We start from the raw sequence: 23286 nt of genomic DNA on the forward strand, positions 1-23286 counted from the left end.
AAAATCACTTTTTATTAATTTTCAAGTATAAAATAGTATTTTCTACATTTGCTTAGCCAATGCAAATAAGCTCCCCTGTGGTCAGTTCCAGCATTAACTCTTACAGATATTTTATACCACGATAATGAGTTGTGTTTAATCAGAGAAACATATCAAAATGAATTTGTGAGACAAGAAGAAGAATGAAACAAAACTAATGTCAAGATTCAACATTGTTCCACCCTCCTTGCAGAGTATCCCAGAGAACACAGCAACTCAGCAACCTTACATTTTTTGTGAGCTGTATCCATTCTAGGATTTTATCCTTTTGCACTTCTGGTTATTTCAGATATTATTTCTTTCAGATATTATCTTCCTGTACCAGTGTGCAGAAACATTCCTATATTCCTCCACCTAACAGTAACCCATGGCCTTGGGCCAGACCCAAACCAAAGTGCCAGACCCAATAAGCCAAGCCTTTTGCAACAAACCTGACTGCAGGCCACAATCCCCTGCCAGCCCAGTGCTCTCTCTCCTTAGGTCATCAAGTGCTTTCCACTAGATAACTAGCACTTATTGACAATGGAATAATAGAAAATAAAGCAAGCAAAACCCAAATCAGAGATAGAATATTCCCTTTTGTGCATGTAACAACAAAGAACCTTGCATTTAAGAACAGATGTAAATATAATCTGTTAGAGTATTCTGCATAGTAACTGTTGTAGGCCATGACAGAAGTACAGACAAAGAGCTACTTAATTTCTAAAGTCTGAACTCTAAGTCAGATTGTCAGATGCAGCAACAAATGAAAATACAGCAGACAGAATGCCAGGCAGGCCAAGTATCTGCTTTAAATGTCACCTCTGCATCACAGTGCAGGTGGGACTCTAGGTCTCCATAGAGGAAGAACTTTTGTTGTACAATTAGCCAGCCACAGCACCAACACTGGTGGTTGTTTTGTGATGCCATCCAAAATTAACATTATGCTCCAGTCTAATAGCTTTTATTGTTGTTGCTCTGGTGAGGGATTTTTTAAAATTTTGTTTTCATTTGGGTTTTTTGGGTTTTCTTTGTCGTCTTTTTGTTGGTGTCACTGTTGATATTTCAGTGATGGTGGTGGTAATGTTTTATTTATAATTTTTCTGATTACAAAGATTTACAATCTATTAATACTGGAAATCTCACTAATAAATATGGCCATGTTTTCAGCCTGGTGTTTGTGAAGAGCTAAGCTTCAAACAAAAATCCAGGGTTTGCTTTTCCTACAAACACCATAAGTTCCAGTTAGTAACAACAAATTCAGCAGACAGAAGCTTAGCCCTTGAGCAAGTCTGCATTTTTAATACACTACTTCTACATTCAGAAGAAGCTGAAAAATCAATCTGTAAAATTAGGAAGCTACTACCAATGCAACAGGCTTCAATGCATAATGAGGCCAATCAGGAATTATTCACAACAAGATGCTTTGGTTTGGTCCTTAGAGGACAAAGGTTTTAACAAGCAGAATGGTGGTGTGGTTGGTTAAAAATCAAGCTACTATAATTGCAGACTGGCAAACAAACACTTCTATGTTTCAGAGAGCATAAAACCCTCACCTTATTCTGCTCATCCAGAACATTAAAGATTTTAATTCGCAGATAATGGGTATTACTGTGAGTAAAAGCAAAAGTATATAATTTTATCATCAGTGTTTGTGTACCATCTGTTAGAAGGCCGGATATACATTCATATGTGTCGTTCTCATTTTACAATTACCTAATTTCAGCATTTAAAGATTCCTCTAACAGCAGTTCTAAAATCCCACTTGTTCCAGTGCTTATGCAAAATACAGTTGTATCAGTTGTACTTCCAGAAAACAACTCTGTTTGTTTAACATGATGCCTTGCACCACCATCATCTTCCTCTTCTACTACAGGTTAGAACGAGTCAGCCAGGGAAATTCCTGGAAGCAAAAAAACAAACCAACATAGAATAAAAAAACACATCAGAATGGACAAACAGTAAGGGGGAATCCACAGGATATAAAGAGTGCTTAAAAATGGTTTATCTCCTTTGGTCTAGAATGAAAAGGAATAACCTTAAATTCTGGAAACAGTCATTAAGGACACTATACAGCCAGTAGGGGGAAAAACCCGAACAAGCAGATAGCAAGGAAAGCAGATGGCATGGTGTAAAAGGACCTGTTCTTTCCAACTCCCAATTCTAACAACAATCTGTTTTTTCCATCTCCCAAATCTAACAACAATCTTTCTTCCTTGCAACCATCCTGCCTCCTCTGTTGTTTAAGTGATAGTCCCTAAGGTTTTCAGAAGCTTACCACCATGAAGCTTGCAGTAAAAGAAAGGAAAAAACATACACACCTGCTTCTTTCTCTCAGATTGTGGATCAATCATTACATTTATAAGAGAAGGTGTTTGCTTGTCAGTCACACTTGCTTTCAGAGCATTCTGCAATTCTTCTGGTGTTTTAACAAAGTATCCTTTGCCTCCAAAGGCAGACATAATTTTCTCATAGTGTGCATTTGGCAGGAGAGAAACAGGAGGTACACTGTAACAGAATGGAAAACATGACTAATGGTATGGGAAAATTGCCAGGCTGACTAATTTAATTACTTTAACACCAATTTTAAAGTGCAAGATGATTATTGTGCTGGCCTGATGAATTCTTCTGGGCTGAAAGACCTGTGGTTGCTGTATCACCTAAGATGTGTTTATAGGGTACTGTACTCATTTTTATCTTGTGGAGCCATTCCTCAAGATAAGCTTTAGCTTAGTTCTCTTAGTACAGAGATCTCAGCTCAGAAGCAGAAGTCCTGTGTAAATTCAGATCTCAGGTAATTTTGGAGAGTATCAGGATTTTGAAAGTTACCCACTATGAACTCTGTACTGTGTGAGCTGAACTGCTGCAAGAACCTGAGAAAACTAATAAAGAATCATCTCCCTGCTGCACTGCTGTGCAAACAGAAGGCTGGAAGTAGGTTGGCTGTTTGCTTTTGGTAATTGGTTCTTACTTATATCAACTTAGCCCAGGACTAAATTGATTTTATAAATGTAATTTTAATCTGGATCATAAAGCATTAAAAATTAAGAGAATGACCATTTTGGTCACTTCTTTCATAGTTACATAGGACATTGAAGATGCTTACCATGTAGCGGGGTCACCAAACTTTAACATTTGCTCCCAGGAATTTGCATCCAAACCAGTGTAAATCCCATTGTTGTTCACCACGATTATCAGGATTGGCAAGTTGTATCTGTAAAAAGACACATTTGGAAGAATTCTGAAATACTTGCCCCCTTCTGTAAGATGCCAAGAGTGTAATTTTCCTTACAAGTAAAATGACAAAAAAACCCCACTTCCACCTGAAATACGATTCAACCATCACTAGTAAAGCACTACATCACAGCAACATAAAAAATGAGCATGTATGTTTTCTGGCTTGTTTTCATGTGTTTTATGGATGCCCCACTTACCATCAGTTAAGCTCTTCCAGTTAAAGTGACCCTGAAGAGCATCTTCTTGAGCCAAAAAAAAGCCAGTTACCTGCAGATAGTCTCCACTTCCATTCCAGAAAATCCAAAAGCACTATCCCCTTCTATGCAGACAACTCGCCTTCCAGGTGTGCGGTCCCTGGCTACCATGGCAGCTGCTATGGCAAAACCCAGCCCCACTCCCATGGTTCCAAAGGTACCTGCATCAAGCCTAAAGGGAGAATACACAATTACTATCCCTTTATTGCTACTCAATCTCTTTAATTCATTCATGGTGCCTTACTTTGATTACTTTGCCATTTAGTATGCAAATATTTTTTTATAAACAATTTGTATAAAGAGATACCACATGTAGAGATTATTATAGTCAGCCAAACATTTGATAAAACTGCAAATGTTTTAAGGGATATAAACATACTGGAAAACTCAAATTAAAATGAAGAACTCTTGTACACTAGTGCCACAATAATGAACTATTCTCATATGCTTTTATCTTGCATAGTTACAGTATTTCAAAAACATTCAATTACTGTAGAGACAGACAACATGAAATATTTCTATATTTAATTCCTTGAAAATATAACTATTAGTCTGAAAGCCATTGATTAAACACTGCTGTTCAAATTTTAGTCTTCTGTTCAACCATTTGAAATCAAATTGAAAGCTATAATTTAGTTAGATCATTTCCATCAGAAGCACGTAATGGATACAAAAGTACATAAAGCACTAGATTATTCTAGGGTTAACTGCTTGAATTTCCTTTCAGACATGTGCAGTGCAGTCTGAAGAGACAACCAGTAACATTAGTGTGTACTTCTTTTAAATAAGGGGGAAAATACACACTCTTTCCCCTGCTCTACTGGAAGTACATGGGTGTTGTTTGTTGTTTTGCTCACAAAGCAGTATTTTGAGTAGCCACATCTTAGGCATGCAGGTTTACATGAAAGCATGCCCTATATATAATCCAATTTTCAAGTTTTCCCTGTTCTGAAGTGTTCCAAAGAAAAACTCTTCATGTGAACTCTTTTCAACATAAGAATTCAAATGATTGTTTTTATTTTTCATTAATATTTACCACAGACTCTGAACACAGAAACAAACATCAAGGTCAGAGAACTGAACACAATGCTCATCACTCCCTTTCCATAAGAAGAGAGCAACTATCACCATTCTGCTGCAGAGCACGCAGAGAATTGTTACAATCTATGACAGGACATCAGTATGTGAGTGGAAAACTTTCCTTAATCCCTCTCCCAACATATTATACTTCTGTTTTCTAGGCCATTATTCTTCTCAGCTAAATGAAGACATTTATGCAGAAATGTAGCATGTTGAGTCAGAACAGAAGATATCCCACCTTTGCCGGGGATAGAAATTTGGAAGCATAGTTCGTCCAATGTCCATGGTGTTTGCTCCCTCACTTACTAAAATGCAGTCCTTGGGTATCAGTTCTCTGATGTGATGGAAGACTGTATAATAATTCATAGGTAGAGATTTCTGCAATGCTAATCCCTTAAAAAGAAAAGACATCAGTAACTCCCATGAATACAATTTAGGGTGCAAAACAGAGGCACATAAATAATAACGATGGAAATAAAATACACTCTGCTTCAGGTAAGGCTGAAGTATTTGGTTTTCAAGGCACTGCATCAAGGTCACTCCTTTTGTATCTATCCTGGGGACACAACATATTTATCAGAGGCTCAACAAGCTCAGCAGCCCTTCAATAGCCTATCATTAGCAGAAGCTATTAAAACTCAGTTTAACCCAAGAGGCTCATGAAATTTTTCTGCACCAGGCGTGACTATTTACAACCCTAAGTGAGCTGTCATCTGTGTGCTGGGAGATAATTCAAAAGAGCAATTTGTTAAAATGACTTTATTTTAGATCCCAGCCTTGGGAACATGCATCTGAAGTTGCAGAATATGAGTTACACAAAGTAATATATATAGGTATATACCAAGCATCTGTGGTCTCTTTGCCTTAACAGCTACTTGCTTTTAACATAGATTAAACCTAGAGCAGCACTGCTAAACTGCACAATTACAAACAATGATTACAATTAGAAGAAAACTAAGAATGTGTCTTCACCTAAGCCAGTTTCCACTTGGAGTACCTGGAATATCAGTCCACTGCTTAAAAGCCACTGCACATAATACAGCAGCTCTGGCTGTGGTCTTCTACTAATGACTTTAAGAATCCAATCCCAAAGTGTAATGATTTCTACACAGTTTGAATTTATACAAAATCATAGAACACTTAAGCATAAGAAGAGTAAGCCTGTACCAGAATGGTACAAATTTTCAAAGTCTGGGTGACTTAACTGAGAAATAATTGAGGAAGCTGGATATAGACCAGTTACAAAACTGACAATTTATCAGTGCCTGTTATAGCAAGAAACCTTTTAATTTCTTTAATGTCACACTACCTTTGATCTTTCCTCATTGTTCTTTATTTTCCCTCTTAGCTTCTGCCACCACTCTGAATTAGAAGGGTATTTCCATGATCTTCTGTTGAATTCTTCTAAGAGCTGGAACAATATTTCAATGTTGTAAAGGGGTCTTTCAACATATTTAAAAGACAACAAGATATCAATAACATTACTAAGAACCATCCCAGCACAATCACAGTAATCAGAATGTTTAAAATAAAATTTGAGAATAGACTGGATATACAACACAAATATACTGCCTGAAAAATGGTTCCTTGAACAGTTGGGTTTTTTTTCTTTTATTTTTAACTGGCAAATTACACCACATGAATCAGAGGAAATTGAGGTCAAAACCAGAGGACACGGGACATTATGTTACCTGCTCAGTCACGGCGTTTATGTCACCTAATAAAGTTGCAGCTGGCCTTACATTATTCCCCAGCTCTTCTGCACAAATATCAATCTGTATTTCAAAAACAAAACCAACCATTAACTCAAGGATATTAACCAGAATGTTTTTTTTTTTTTATTTCAAGTGAGGAACATGCCCTAACATGCATAGATGTCTAACATTGTCTTCATATCCTGTTTTGGCTGCACAGGTAACTTCCTTTGCCTTTCCCTGACATGACATCAGGAAACAACCCTTTATAAAAAGTAAAACCCTATGGTATATACCTATTTTAATGAAAAGGCATATATATCCTTAGAGTTGACTGCTTGCTTCTTTCAAGCTCCTGCAGACACTGTAGAACTTTATTACAGCAATGTATGCAAGCTAAAAATCTAGGTTCAGGTATACCTATACAAAGCAGCAATTTTTTCAGAGAAAACTGTGTGCATGCTACTTGACAGTAAGAACTTAGTTAGCATGAAGAAACTGAAAAGTAAGTTGCAACTACTGAAGCAAATCTATCAGGGATGCATGAGCCCTCTAAGGTTACACAAAATGTTATTATACCAGGTCACACAGACAATGAAGTGACTTAATTTTTTTCACTATCAGAGATTAGTACTAAAACACTAAGTGAGATGAAAAAATATTTTCTTTAATTTTTTAGGAAGAGGAATAATATAATATTTGCAAAAATAACATGTATTTTTAAACATTTAGCTTAAAAATTAATGCTATTAAGTTTGAAGTGAAGTTTGGAACTTTAGACTACATTCCAGGTCAGTGTAAGCAGGACAGCCAGTATGAATCAACTACTACTATTTGATCACAGAGTCTTGGAGAGGAGATTTTAAGGACACAATTTGAAGACTTCTCTTTCTAAGAGCTGGCAGATTATCAAATGCAATAATTAGTTTAACAGCCTTTCTTCCTCTTACTTCATTTCTGAGTGACTGAGCTCTTACAATATGACAGGATTTGAAAGCAGCTCTTTTTCAGAAAAAAAGTCAGCCAAGAGAGCAGTATGAAAGATTCCACAATTTCAAAGACAGTTTTCTTTCAATCATAGAAATTCCAATGCTCCAAAAATCACAACAGTATTGTGAGTCTAACCCTATATTAGTCAATGGCATAGATGTATCTGCCCTCCTCATTACAGCAGCACCAAGCTCTTGAAACTAGGAACAATACTGTAAGCATTCTTGAAAAAAAATTGGGAAGTAAAAACAATAATTAAAGAGAGCATAAGTATTTCTGGAGAATTACCATAACTATATGCACCATACTGCACTGCCCATATGGAAGTATTTGCCACATGAAAGACATTACCAAAATAATTTACAACAATTGCTCTGGTCAATGCTAGAACACAGAAGGCTTCTATTAAGTGATAAAAATTTTCCTGCTTACCTGAATAACCTTTACATCCTGTCGATACCTTGGGGGAAGGCCAAAATGCAAAATCCAATTCAACCTTGCACCAAGCAAGATGATTACATCAGCATGCAGTAATGCCCTAATAAAGGGAAATGACAGAAGCAGGTAAGAAGGAATCACTATTACATATAACAGTCTTTGCAAAATTAGAAACAACCCTAACCACCACAGCAAATCTCAGAATACACATAGAATTCTTCATTCCTCTAAGCTGCTTGCTTAGCCCCAAAACCCTGTATCCTTTTATACTGCCAATCACCAAGCCATTCTAAAGTTAAGGAACTTCAGAAGAAAATTAATTACTATTTTCCTATTACACTGCATATAGGAGAGGAATCATATACATTGTAAGACCAACAGGATGCTAGAATGATGCTCAGGTTAAAGCAAAAGACTCACTATTGTGACACTGACAACGGTGGATGCCAAAATTAAGACTGGTATGGGCCTCTCAGTTTAGTCTCCCATTAATTTACCTTTCAGATAGGCAGACAATATTTGGTATGTTCTTTTATTTTCTATTCTGCCTAGCAGCATGCTTAACAGTGATAAAGCTAATATGCTCAGCAATGGACAGCACTTTACTTTCAGGGTATATAAATGCTCCATCTGCAAACTGACTCTGTGCATATTCATACATAGTGGGGTTCTCAGAGTCCAGTCACATTAATTTTGTCAAAAGCCAAAAAAAAAAAAAACCTGTTAAAAATCACTTTAAACATACTCATTCAGAGTAATTTGAAATATCTTACTTTTCTTTATAAATAAAGTGCAATTTAGTGATAGGGTATTGCAAACACCACACAGAAACAACAGCTGGCAAAACTTCAGCTGCAACAAGCTTCTGTTTATGGTGTTAAAGTAAAAAGAAGGAGTTTATCTAGTGCACAAAGTTAAACATTTAACATAAACTGTTTACCAGCTATGTTTTATGTTACAAAATACACACTAGCAACATGTATACATCTACTTGCCATAGGTTTCATAGCTACAGAATATATTGTATCTCAAAGTATTTTCCTGGTCAGCATTCTAAAGTGATCCACTTAAATGTGTTGTCCCTTTTCCAGCAGAATCTCCAGTGCTCTACAGTGAGGTGCAAAAAATAGTTGAAAAAATTTTTGTGGTATGAATTTTCTCTTCCCTGGCATCTGTAGCCCACCAAAATTCCTAGTTGTTTCTTGTCTGTTAGGATTAGAAGCCTTGCTTTATATTTACGTTGATCTTGCTGCAGCTACACAATTTGGATGGTTATCAGGAACTACTCCTTTTGCCATTGGGGTGGGCAAAAAAGGCAGTCCACAAAGGTCCACCAAGTTTCTGATGTTGTTTTCAGCATGTGAATAAGCAGCACCTGAATGAAATGAAAGAGACTGCTTAATACTACAGAAACCAACTGTATTTGCTTGAACTACAATTATGCTGATTACATTATGGCAGAGAGTACTGTTTTCCATTATGAAATCTGCCTGTTACTTTTCATTCTGAAGAACTCAAAACTAAACATGCCAAACCACAGATATCTGCAGTTAAAAATGTCACATACTTTTGGGAAAAATTTTTGTTTGCTTGTTTTTTTTGTAAGACTTCAGCTGAACTCTTCTATCAATTTTTACGAAGCAGGGCAGGGAAAAATAGGAGATCTGGTTTATTTAAAATCACAATTTTTTAGTGAGTGAAATTTGAATTATGGGACAGAGACTTCTGCAGCAGCAACATGAGATGACCTTGATGTCGTGTCATGTCATTTCTTGCTTATCCCTTGCTCCATAACAACCTGCCCAAAGACTCTACTATAAGCCTTTAGTGAAAAGAGAGAAACACAAACAAGTCCTTGCAAAGGTATGTGTTTGTGCACACATTTCCTGATGCTGCAGCAGTTCATGGCTGCTAAATTTAGCTTGCCCAGGTAACCTGGATTAACTGACTGGTCCTTGTGCATGGCTTGAATCTATGAGTCTTAAATCCTGAAAAATATACTTTTGCAAATCTTTCAAAAAAAATCTGCTAACAATATATAGCACAAAGTCCAGGCACATTTGTTGAGTAAATTCTCAAATGTTGACATAGACAAAACACTTTTTTTTTGAGTTTTCCACCTTCCACTTTCGAAGAACACCCATTTCTTCCTGTGTATCCAGTCAGAGAGAAAAAAATCAACCCATAATCACTTCTGATCTACCTTCTGTTTTCAATTTCATTACCTAATCAATCATAAGATCCATCTCATTTCAATCACTGCACTCCCCAATTAAACACAGACAGAGATCATTCCCCATATCTGCAGGAAACCAGCCTGGGTTAAATGAGCTGGTTATTTTAATTCTCTTCCTAGCTGACCTGTATCTTCAACAGGAACACCATTGCACTGGCTAACACTCCACAAGGAGGCACAAAAGAAGTGAACTAGCACAGAAAATAATTACCCTCCATCTCCAGGAATTGATTAGACTGCCAGAATACAAAGAAAAGTCTGTAAAGCAGCAACAGCAGCAGCACCTGCTGTGTTGCTGTACATCCCCACACAGGTAGGCTGGCACTTATAGCAAGAACCAGAAAAATTACCTTCGGTTACTCTGATTCTTGCTATATATGCCAGAGCAGAGAATATTTCTTTAATAGAATTTAAATTGCTTGGAATTTTGGAAGTGATCCCTTGGTCTTTGCTCTAGGATTAAAGTCAACAGTTGTCTGGGTTTTTTTCTACATAAACTTGTATTTTACCAGTTGATTTTCCTTAAACTAGAAGAAAAATAAACTATTAAAGAACAGAAAAAATTTCTAAAACCTGAGCAGATTTTAACATCAAATTCCAAAGAATTTTGTGTTTTTACTACTGGTTGGTTGGTTTGTTAGACTAAAAAGAATATGGGTAACACTTCTGGGGAAAAGCAATCACAGTTCTTGTCCTGAACATGCACAGTTCAAAGCTACACCAAAGCATTCTACCTTTGCCAATGATGAGCAGAGGCTGCTGGGCAAGAGCAATGACAGAGGCTGCTTTGGATACAGCAGAGTGCTCAGCCAAGCTGATGGGAGGTGGCAGGCAGCATTCCGTGTACCTGCAGCCAAGCAAAACAAAAGAGGCTCTTTAAAAGATTCAGAACAAGAAATGCTGATATTGTTTAGCATAAAAGTGCTGTTGCTACACACCATGTTACAGCATTTATTAGAACAGGAAATATATTTTTCAAAACAGGCTTTGAAGTTTTCCCTCCTTGTCTCTTTGATCTTGTAGGTAGTTTTGTTTCAGAGATTTACAGAGTGACATCATTATATTACCATATTAACTCATTCTTTTTTGCACATTTCAGTACAAACTGTAATCTGTATCATGTTATGATGCAATGTCACATTTAGAGGCTTGATTTTCTTGTTTCAGGAAAGAAATTGACCTATAAATGAATTTTCTTTTGTTCAGTAATTTTAAAAGTAATGAACGTAATCTTTACGCACTTGACAGAGCTCTTATTCACCTGAAGATTCACAAAATCCCCGGGTATGTCAATATAGCAGGAACCTGGACGACCATACATACTGGTTCTCACAGCCTAGAAAACATACAATCACAGCTTTAATCACTGTTTGACAGGATTTTAAAAATATCTATATTCAAAAAAGCAAGAAAACTGCTGTAGGCAGACAAGGTACACAGTTTCATTTTGCTGATTCATCACAGTGGAAGCTTCCATGGATTTATACCACAAAATAAAGTTTTGACAGCTATTTACACTTTCTCTTATATACCAGCTGGAGCCTTTCAGCAGATGCACAGTATTAGACTCTAAATTCTTTGTTTGATTTGCAATGAGACAATGGCTTTATCAGCTGTTATGTTTGGAGATACAAAATTAAATATGCATGCTGAATTCTACTTAAAGTAGCAAAAACAGAGCAAAACCAAGATAACCAAGGCCTCCATTTTCTATTACTTTTGATCCCAGTTCTTATATTCCAGCTAGATGCTCTGCTGAATCTGCACTTCTGGAAACAGTATGACTGTATGCAGAATTTAGGCTGACATGGCTGAAGGGCTGCTACAGCAGTACCAAGAGACTTCTCTAATCCTCTCTGAAGCACTGAGATAAGGATGTGTTTTTTTCACTCTCAAAAAACCCCAACAGAACAGCAAACAAACTCAAACCCCAAATACAACCATCTCCACTGCCCTCCTCCAAATCTCCTTCACATGACAATGGTAAAGCTGAAGCATTTTATTTCTAGTTATTGCATCTCTGCCTAAAAGCATTTATTTCATAAAAATTTTCCAACTTTATCTGAAGCTAACAAAAATCACTGCAGGGATCAGTAAGCATCTGACTGGACTAGGATCTATTTCTAGCCTATTCCATAGCATTGTCCATAAGGCAGAACCTCCCCAGTTGTTAATTTACTCAATCAACCACCACTTCCTTTCTGCCAGAGCAAATTACTCAGAATAACAACTGTACAAAAATAAACCCTCAAAATCTAAACAGGAGACAGTTACCTGATGTTCTGTTGTTTATTTTGTATTTTTCATACCTTTTCAATAACAGCAGGAATAACTTCCAGGCTGCTTGGACGGACAGACAGCTTGCTGTACAGCCTGCCAGCTTCAACCTGAATAAAGGCAAATAGCCATTGTATTGATTTATCAAAGTAATTTTCTAATTTCCACTTGAATAAAATTAAAGAAATGACAGATGAAAACCAATGAGGTGGAAACTTTCCCATAGAAAAATGCAGTAGCAGCTGGTCAAAACTGTCAAGACCATACTCATTCCTCCATATGCTTAAGTTTTTTTGCTTTTTTTCTTTTCTTGCCCCATAAACTGGTGTATTTTCTTGGACATTTTGCTTTTGTCCTTCTCAGAACAAACAAAGGTAATTTATACTAGCTGAAAACCTAAAATAGAGTATGAATTCCAACATGAAGGCAATCTGCTGTATTTACACAATGTCAATTTTAAACCAGTAGGTGGAGCTAATCAACAGCATTATAAGATCTGCTAGGAAATGTTAGTGTTTGGGATTGTTTTTCCTACAATAATGAAGAAACAAGAATTATTTAACTGCAACCTTCCTGCAGAAAGCTATGTCTGTGTACCTGTGGGAATTCTTGGAAAGCTCCCATGGTTTCCTGATTTCTGTCAGAAGAACCACCAATAACAATCAAAGGCCTAGAAAAGTTAAAAAACAAACAAAAATTAAAAAAACCAACAAAACCCCCTGTAAGTATACATATATACATATAGCATCCCCAGATCTGTACAAGAATAGATACAGAATACAAAAATGGATTCTAAATATCAGAGTGTCAGCCAGTAGCCTTCCCAGCAGCTTTTGGGTTACCAGTTTTGGGACAATTTGGCCATATTAAGTGACTTGGATGATAGAAGTTCTAAAACCAAGTCCCATTGCAGGCAATTTTCATGTAAGTTTGAAAATACGGGTTACACAGTGGTTTGAGGGACTGATAACACCTAATAAGAAGTTAAAAAGTATTAATTGGTCCAAAAAGTATTAAGATGTGTCTTTATAAAGGATACTGTAACATGCACAAGCACTAGAACTAAGAAACAAGCTAGAATACAAATTTTCAAAAATATTATGCTTTCTTCCTATACAACTTGGAACACAGCTAAGTTACCTGGCTGAGAGCTAACTCCCTGCATTTTGTTTTTAGTAAAAAAACTCCAAAACTGAAAAAACCAGACAAAAAATTACCATGCCTGCAAGCAGTCCTGAATTTAAATCGGTTCACAGCTAGGCGAGGAAGGCAGTATTGCGTTACCATGAGGATTATACATTCCGCAGGAGCACATTTTTACTGTCATTTCCACAAAGTATAATAAATAATTTTCCTACAGTGAATGAAAACCTGTCTTTTATTCAAATTGTAGGTCAAACACCTTAAAATGCTAAGTGCTGAGTCAACAGAGGAAAGTTGTTTTATTGATCTTATTCATCTACACTATATTGAAATATTGGGTCTATAACTTTCTAGGCTTTTTCTCTTAAACAATTTCTCTTCAAATCCAGCCTTATAGACTGCATTTATCTATACAATGTATCAAGCTCAAACATTAGCAGTGACTTCCATGCATAATCCTCAATTTAATCACCCATAAGACTTGGGGATATATGTATCTAGATCCAAGCTTCATAACCAGGCCATTTCTCTGCCATACATCAAAAATCTCAGTTCTAATCCCCTGGAGCAGTGAAACGAGAACTTCAGGCTGCATCTTACCTCCATGAAAAATCTTTATGGAAAAACTCACTTGGTGACTGCTCTACACATTTCATTCTGCTTCATCCCCTCAGCAAAATGATTATTACTATCCAAGACTGTTTGACAGCAACAAACGCTATGTTCCTCTCACTTGCCTTTTTCAAATTTATTTAAATATTTTAATGAACAAATTAACTACTACTTCCCAATAATGAAATACAATTACAAAACTGGTCTACTATTTAGAAAGCCAACTCCAACAGCTATATCTTGAAAATATTTAGTTCTGCCCTTGAAGTTTTAAACAATTCTAACTAGAAGTAAGTTTTTCCCTCAAGGAAATCATTGTACTACTGTCACAATATTGCAGACATTTTGAAGAGCAATGCTTATAAAAACAGTGAGGCAGACAGAACATTTGACTATAACGAAACTAATAATGGTAAGTCTTATGGACTTGCAGGAGAAGAACTTCAGTAAACTGATAAAAAATTTAACTACAATTTCAGCATGCTTGTGTTTACTCCAAATCTTACCAACTAGCACACACTTGTCTTTGGAATCTATTGTCACAGCCAGAATGAGGTACAAAATCTTGCTCAGAATGAGTCAGGACAGGAGGCAGCATCATGGCAGGCAATTTTTAGCAGGAAGTATCAAGAGGTTTTACCCTTGAAAATGCAGTTTAAGCTCAAAATGTCTCCTGCAAATCCGTAAGTAAATTACATGTACACTTCTTCCTTAGAATCAAACTCCTGACTGTTCAAAAGCAAGGTTTTCCTATAATCTTTTTTAGTTTAAGGTCAAATAGTGATGGCAAAACTTTAGTCAATAACTCATTTTTTAAAAAAAGTATTTGAACACTAGAGGACTTTTTTCAAAATGTCAGATTTGATTTGTAGTGTTCCCATTACCGAGCTTCCCTCATCCATCAGCCACTGCTAATTCAGTGTTCCAGTGTTCATACTGCTCTGAATCACATTCGTTCTGTGAACACATCTGCTTGCTATTGCTACAGCTTCTTCCCAAAATTCCTCAGTACAGCTTTCTGAACAGCTTCCAGGGGCACACCAGACAAAGCTGTCACGTCTCACTGAAGGCTTATAGGAGTAAATACTATCCCTCTGTACATAATTTAATTCAATACTTAATTACTGCTCTAAATGGCTGTGTGGGGAGCAAATAGGGATTTTAACAATGCAGTTGTCAATTTATTCATGTATGAAATACAGTAATTCAAAGGCAGTATGAATTTAAATTTAGGAAACACCTTTAAGATGATCTCCATGATCATGAGAGCATTACAGGCTAATATTGACCTGATTTTCAAACATACCCATACAACCAGCTGTACTGGTAGATTTTCTAATATATACACAATGGAGTAGGACAAAACCAAGAATTTTATCCATGAGAATACAAAAATGTAACTAAATTATTTTAAGGTTGATAAAGGAAGAATTCCTTTTTTCCCCTTTCATGCGGATAATGAGAAAATTAAAATACTAAATACTGTGGAGCTCAACATCTGAAACAAGTAACAACACACAATTATTGGAATTTTAAAGGAAAAATGCAGTTAAATTACCAGCAGTTAATGGTTGCATTTGCCATCCCACCAAGGGTGTGTAAGAAACCTGGACCCGACACTACAAGACATACTCCTGGTCTACACAGAAAATACAAAAAAAGAAAAAAAAGAGGAAGAGAGAAAAGTAAAGTAAGCACAGGGAACACCAAATAAATAATCAACAAAAATTAGTAAGGTGCTGAAATATAGAATATTAAAGCTTTACTCATGTCACCAAAACTCATGAATGACTAGGAATTTGTATGAATGACTAAAGGTAGACATGGAAATCAGAAACTATGGAGCTGTATCAATCCAATTAGAAAAACAAGTGAACAATTATGTGCCACCCACACAGACATGGGCAACACACACAGGCTTATCCTGACACAGCTCTGACTTCTTCTACCACATTTGCTCTGCCACCTAATGTAAACTTATGTTTGCAGTTTTCTCAACTGTACTTTATTAGCAGTTACCAATTAAGAAAACTCACACTGGAAGAAATGCATCTGATTCAACACAAATTTTACTGAAATTTAATTCAGGCAGAGACTTTTGCTATTCCAGGTGATGAGATAAAAAAATATAATTCTTAACTAGTGGGCATTTCTTAACAGCTTTGCACACTCTTTACATACCTGCCAGTCAAATATCCAACAGCAGATGCAGCATAACAAGCCTATTGAAAATATTGGAGTTAATTATATTATTATTATTATTACACTTAATGATATTTTGTACATAACTTTCAACAAAAATACTGAAAATAAGCAGGTACAGATTCTTCCCTGACTATAAGAGCTTAAATATAAGTAAAACTCCATTTCACTCTTCTCATTATTAGAAGTGTCCATGAAGATTAATATGAAAAATCTCAAGACTCTTCTCCACTTCTCTCCACATCTCAGGCTCCTTTTGTCACAAGTTATTACATTAGGATTATTTGGGAATTGAAAAAGGAAAACATCAACCAGATGAAAAAAACCCAACTAAAACCAAGGGAAAAAAATAAATAGAACAAAACATGAAACTTCTGCTTTCCACTGCCTTCAGAATGAACATGGAAGACGGACTTGCAAGAGAAAGACAACAAGCAGAAATGCACCTATTCTGAACTGTATTTCAGAAATCAAGCAAAAGGTTGAAATCTCACATCAGAGACAATAATTGAATTATTTGGGATCATCTTTTATAAGCTGAGCTGCTGAAATACTTCTCACTCTGCTTTGGTATCACACATTTAAAGAAAAATTATGTTTTGAATAAAAATTACAAAAGTAACATATACAACATGTGTTGGCACAGCTTATCAGCAGTGTTATTGCAGAGTATGTTTTTAGCTATTCCTGTAGTGATATTAAACATTTGGATACAAATTTCACCTGCAAAAATGACAGCATGTGACCAAGAAGTTTACAGGTGACAACAGAACTCAAGAATTCAGGTGTGACATTGCCCAGTCTCTCATATTTTCATACTCCTGTCTTGAAATCAATGAGTTCTAACACTTAATGGAAAAAAAAAAACCTCATTTTGCAATATCTTGTAATTTTTTAAAGTAAGCTTCTGGCCTTAGAACCTGCCCCTTTCATTTTTAAATAGACTGGAGATTTGATTTTAGTTATAATCGAGTACTCTGGTGATAAGATGCCCATATTGGTTCCAGCTGCCATTATTAAAGGGTTCTTTGAGCCCAATTCCCTTCACAGCTGCACCAACACCAGCATATTATATGCTCACAACTAAGGATACAAATATCAAGGGATTGGTTTGAATATGTAGTGATAATTATTATTAAAGAGTAAGAATTAACACAAATAATGTGTTTTGTTAACAAATAAACATAGAGTGAAGGGGGTTTTGAAGTTGAGAACTGAGCTGGGTTATCAGCCTCATAAACAAGTGCAGCAATCTCTAATTACACAAGGAGAGATACAAAAAGCACCCGCCCCTGTGAAGTTGCAACACAGTTTTCCCTGTTCAAAGGGCATGTGGATGCAGGTGAACTGCTTCTGGCAAACTTCCACCATGTTACAGGCCACAGGAGAATGGCTTGTGGGTATTGGCAGTGCTACTTTTAGCTCCACGCTTTCATCAGGTGTTTCTATTCTGCAGTTTTATGAGTTTTTCACACAATTATTAACGTTGGAAAAGACCTCCAAGATCACTGAGTCCAACCTGTGGCCTATCACCATCTTGTGAACCAGAGCATGGCCCTCAGTGCCACATCCAGGCACTTTTGAACACCTCCAGGGATGGTGACTCCACCACTGTCAACCAACAAGTACGCTCCTTGATAATTATCTCACCATGAGATTTTATTGTGTTTGAACTTGTTTATGGGCCCTATTTCCCATGAACACTGCTAATTAAAATGTTATCACTTTTACAGGGAAATCCTTTTGCTACATCTGGCCTAGAAATGAGGTAGAAACTCAAATCCTGGGAAAAAAAAAATCCCTTAATTTTCCATATATCATTTACAGCTGCCTTCACCAATAAAGGAGGCAGCTGCATACACATCCTCCACAGCCAGACCACACAACTGAGACATTTAAAACTATGACATGTATATATTGAGTATATCTTGAATATACTATACATAACCTTTCACCCTTTGCCAAGAAATTACTCTATTATTCACTGGGGATAAAGAACAAACCAAAACTCACAACAAGATGCAGCTTCATTCATCCTTTTCAACTCCCCAAAGAAGAGAAATCCTGACATTTTAACTTTAAAACAGTCTTTTTGTGCTGTTTTTATTCTACAACAAAAGCAGCTCATAATTAAATCATAAATCATCTAGTAAAGACTAATAAATAGAACAGCATCTTGTTTGGCAGTGTAAAGCAATCTTCTCTGGTAATTATAGACACCTGAGGAAATTAATTTTAATCATGTTAGTAACCACAGCTAAAACTAGAATATTTGCTAAATGGCCTGCAGGAATATGAAGACTGTGCTGAATTCCCAGTTCTTCAAAGACTCAAATACACCTTTTAAATATGTTTGTCTATGTTTGCCTCGCTCATATGTTACAGATTTTCCATAGAGACATGCATTGCTCTAAATTCTCACATTCCAATAGAACAGTGTAGGGATCAGACAGCAAAAACATACAGCTGATTTAGAAGAAGTACTGTAACAACACTGTGTTGAGGACTGGGACAATCCTAAAGATTATGAACTAAACAAGTTAAGGAAAACTGGTAACTGCTGTAGGCCAGGTATGGATGGGAAGCTGCTGGTCCCTCAGCCACCAGTTCAGCAGCCAGCTCCCCATCTTGTGCAGCAACCCTTCAAAACAACAAATAATCCCAAGGTTATCTTCAATCTGAGATCACCCAAGAAATTACTGAGATTTAAAGAGTTACTACTATGCGAAACTAAACAAATGCAGAATTAGCAGCACAGCACCAAAATGCTGAGGAGCTTGGCTCTTTAATTTCTGACACCTACACAATAAAGCTGAATATATATAAATAAGAGAGTCTAAGTGTATGTTCATGGTTGATTTTGAGGACTTGGAAGCATTATTACTTTCTGTGGTTTGCTGTTCTGTGAGCTTTTAAAACACAGTTAAGGAAAAACCCCTAGAATTATTTAAATTGTTAGAACAAGTTTATCAATCAACAGGAAAACTTTCCTCTTTGGGTACTTAAGAACATGATATAGACGGGGGGGGAAAGTAAAGGAGCCAGCAATAAAGTCCTAAAAGGAACTAAAATACTACCAGTCAGAGCAAGAATGATAATATTGGGAAGTGTGCATAAAGCTACATAAAAGCAAAAAGCCCTGGATGAGCATCTCAAAACCTGGCAGATAATATTTGACAGTATATCACTTGAAGGAGATAACTTTTTATAATTTTTTTTTGTTGTCCATCATATGCTGTCTTTAATTTTTTTTTCCTCTCTCCTATCCTTGCTCCCTTATTGAAGAATAGCATTTTTAAATGAAAGAAGATGCAATTTCCTTAACAGAAAAGAAGTGGCCACTTTAAAATGGAAGTGGGAAAAGAAGGGCACAAAGAAACACTCAACCCAATGCACCAATGTTCTCCATTATTCCAAAATAACAGTGGCTGCTGCTGTATAGGTTCTTTAAAGGAAAATTCAGAGACCACATTCTTTCTAGTAAGAAAACTTAAACTGGGTTTCATTCCATTGTGAAACAGTTAAGGAAAGGGTTGGTCCCATTACAGATATATACTTACAGCTTGCTCATTTCTCATTCCCACATATTTTATTCCAGCTGCCTGGGCTGCAATTGCAATTTCAGTGACTGGAATACCAACAATGCCAAACATGTATTCAATATTCTATAAAGAAAAAAGTTGAGAAAAGTCAGACTGTTTTTTCCCAAAAAACAGCTTTAATAAGCACATGCCAAACACAGACATGCTAACTACACAGGCAATCTAAAACTAAATTGTAACATATATAGTCACAGAGAAGCTCACAGGTCACTGAGGCAACATCAGCTGATGTTTGCAGCTCAGCCCTCTGTGGTTGTGAAATTAACATAAATGGATTTTGGGAGGCTACAAGCAGTGGGACAAGGGTTCGGTGTCTCAGTCAAGGTGTATTTAGTGCTTTTCACTGAGCAATTCTTACCTGGGACATCCCCGTTATGTCACTTTCCCAATTCTCAGTATGTCACCTTCCTCTACTCTGAAAATGCCTCATGGCACCTTGTGCTTTCACACTTTCACAGAAAACTAACGGCAAAACGGGCTGGGAAAGCACCGTGCCCACGGAAACACAGAGATGGAGAAGACTACGCTTATCTGGATTACAGCTGAACTACTTTTCCATGTTTCACAGGCCAAACGCAGTGTCTTCTCCCAAGACCCGTGCCAGCATCTCGAGTTTAGTGATAACACAGAGTTTTCGTCGCTGTAAGGAGGCGCAGGCGGCACATCCATCCAGCTGTCACGGGCAGAGCCGCAGGGGAGCCCCGGCATCGCTTGGTGGTAACGGGGGACGGCTGAGCTCGGGAGGGGGCCGGCTAGGGAACGGGGCCGGCTAGGGAACGGGGCCGGCTCGGGAACGGGGCCGGCTCGGGAACGGGGCCGGCTCGGGAACGGGGCAGGCTCGGGAACGGGGCAGGCCTCCAGAAGCACGGAATCAGTGTCGGCCTGGGGAACGCCGCTCGGGGGCCGGGCCGCTCCCGGTCTGTGCGGCGGAACCTCCCTCCCTCCCTCTCTCTCCCTCGCTCCCACAGAGCGGCGGGGCGAGCCCTTTCCGTCCGTCCCCAGGTGAGTCCGGCCGCGCACATTCACTCGCTGCAGGCTGTCCCGGCCCGCAGGCTGTCGGTCCCCGTCCCGCGCTCTTACTTGCGCCCGGAGGGCCTGGGCGATGAGCTGCGCCCCGCTGACCGCCTCGCCCTCCATGGCTGCCCCGCCGCCCAGCTGCACCGGGCCGGGCCGGGCCGGGCCCGGGGGCGAAGGGCGCCCGCGGTGACTGACAGGCGGCTCGGCCAATCAGACAGCGGAGAGGGCGGGCCCGAGGGACCCACCCCTGACCCCGCTGGCGAGCGGTGCGGGGCGGAGACAGGGGTAGCTTCCTATTGGCCAGCGCGGGCAGCCAATCGGAGGCCGCGAGGCGCCGGCCCTGCTGCGTGAGGGTCGCGGCGCGCGGGGGTGGGGGCGGGACCCGGCCGGGTGGTCCCGGGGCGGGTCGGGAGCGGGGCGGGCCAGGCCGGGAGGGAGGGAGGGATGGAGGGATCGATCGATCGATCGATCGATCGCTGCAGGCCCAGCAGTGGCCCCGGTGGCTTCCGTGAGCCGCAGGGCCGCCCGGTACGCGGGGCAGCCGTCCCGGAGCGCTCCGGCTGTGTGGGGCTGGTCAGAGGTGGCGAACGCGGAGCGGGGCAAAGTCCGGGGGCTGCGTGAGGCGCTGGAGAGCAGCAGGGAAAGCGCCGGAGGAGTGCGCGGCACCCGCCCGAAATCCCACTGAGGGATGGCGCACGCCCCTCTGCCCGGCTCTGCCCATCCCGGCACGGGTCTCTGAAGTGACAGAGGTGACAGCATGTCCTCGCCTCACGGTCCGGCCTGTCCGTGCCACCGCCCGCATTGTCCAGCCGAACCACGGATGATAGCAGCGCTCCATTCGCCCTCACTCGCCAAACAACAAAAACACTTAGATAACAAAACACCCATGGCATAGATAGCAAAAACCTTCACAAAACCTACATTATAAAATACTGTAATATAACGCAGCAAATAAAAGCAGTAGACACGAAGTATCAGTGGAAAACACCTTGAATTTCACTATATTTTATGTATTTTTAAAATACATTGTATAATATATAGCAGAATGGCAGCAACATCACAATCCACAGTTATCATTCAACCTAAAAAACACTTTATTTTTTCATGGCCAATTGAATATTTACCTAGTCATCATTACTGTTCATGTTACTATTATTACTCTTTATGTTGCTATTTATGTTATTATATGTTGGGCATAGCTTAACATGCATTTGCTATTAATCACTCAGGAGGACCCAGACTAGTCCTGTGCTACCTCTGTTGTTTCAAGATTCTTCTGAGTGTAGAAGTGTGAAGAAGAAGGGTATGTGTTGCTTTTGTCTGTGTATATCTCCAGGTGTGGTGACAGGTGACAGACTTCTAAGGTTCCAAAGTTGAAAAGAGAGTGACTGGATGCTTTACTTCACAACACACTGAGATCAGATGGTTCTGAAAAGGAAAACAGGCTGCAGTGTGACTGGGGAGGAAACTTGGCATCCAAACTTGGACACCAGTCTTTTTACCCTTTGTGGAGAACTACAGCTGGAATATTGTGACTGCATGACAGTAACACTGCTGTGAAATATTTATATTTGGGTGACATGATCCTGCTGAAGCTTGTCTGTCAGGCAGAAGACCACATAAATCAAAGGAAGGGACATAAAAAGAGAGAAAAATGTAAAGCATTTCAGGTAATGAAAATTTAAAGTCATGGCTCAGGTGAGGTGACAGCTCTGTAGATCCTAAGCAAATTAACTTCTCTTCAAGGAAAAGATTTATGAGATGGTGTGACATCTTCCAGTAGTAAAAGCATCCAGAGTGTGGCAGAGACACACTTTTTGGAATCTCAACAGCCCAAGGGCTGAGTAAACCCTGTTGGTTATCCTTATTTTGGCTGGAAAGTTTAATACACCCAAGCCCAGCCCTGGGGCTTGTCATGGCTCTGTGTGTTAGAAGCAATCCCTGAGAGAGCAGAGCCCTGTTGTTTAAGCTGTCAGACAGGGGAAGGGCTTTAGGGAGCACTCACACAAGTGCTCAGCCATCATCTGTAGGACTGGCAGTAATCACATCCCAGAGGGCTGGAGACTCAGAGGAATTATTTTAGTTATTTCAGTTGCCCCAGGTTCAGCCAGATGGGGTTGTGTAGTTGCTTGTTCAGTGCTAAACCTCTTGTGCATGTAAATGAGTTAAAGATTCAGATTAGTTCTTTGGAGTGTTTCTGACCACCAGGAAATGAAACATGGTACAGAAACAAAAACTCTCCAAGCATGTTTGCAAAATGCAACATTTTGTAGAGGCTCATTACCTGTTATTTTTTTTTTTTATTGGTGTGTTTGGCATTTTAAAAAGGCAGTTTTTCTAATGCATAGCATTTCCATCTCGTGATTTGAAACTCTCCAGCTTTTTCCATCACTAGTAATGATGAATTCTAATTACATCTTAGTTGACAACTTTATTAAGGAGCAGCTGACTAGAGCCCATTCCTGCCCTAAATAGGCATTTTGGCT

General features: G+C 38.7%; 2 protein-coding genes across 4 annotated transcripts in view; one reads left to right on the plus strand and one right to left on the minus strand.

The window, feature by feature from the left end:
• HACL1 (2-hydroxyacyl-CoA lyase 1) lies at positions 1-20952 on the minus strand. Its single transcript, XM_058024106.1, has 17 exons — positions 20864-20952; positions 19742-19846; positions 16161-16201; positions 15538-15618; positions 12822-12894; positions 12257-12334; positions 11189-11283; positions 10682-10794; positions 8951-9086; positions 7706-7811; positions 6281-6364; positions 5899-6000; positions 4828-4982; positions 3523-3681; positions 3125-3232; positions 2340-2526; positions 1-1921 (listed from the first exon to the last, which is right to left on the minus strand). The coding sequence occupies exons 1-17, from the start codon at positions 20918-20920 to the stop codon at positions 1889-1891; spliced, it is 1713 nt and encodes a 570-aa protein (XP_057880089.1). The 5' UTR covers positions 20921-20952; the 3' UTR covers positions 1-1888.
• BTD (biotinidase) overlaps positions 20461-23286 on the plus strand; it is a 10445-nt gene continuing 7619 nt past the window's right edge. Inside the window, exons 1-2 of one of the 3 annotated variants that reach the window (XM_058024120.1) lie at positions 20461-20500; positions 22030-22103. The gene's annotated coding sequence lies outside the window, so the exon portion shown is untranslated. Of the gene's footprint in view, positions 20501-21093; positions 21148-21758; positions 22104-23286 lie in introns of those variants that run through there. The other 2 variants (XM_058024136.1, XM_058024129.1) reach the window with 2 other exon arrangements.

The sequence above is a fragment of the Melospiza georgiana genome, chromosome 1 (genome assembly GCF_028018845.1).
Source record: "Melospiza georgiana isolate bMelGeo1 chromosome 1, bMelGeo1.pri, whole genome shotgun sequence".
NCBI lineage: Eukaryota > Metazoa > Chordata > Aves > Passeriformes > Passerellidae > Melospiza > Melospiza georgiana.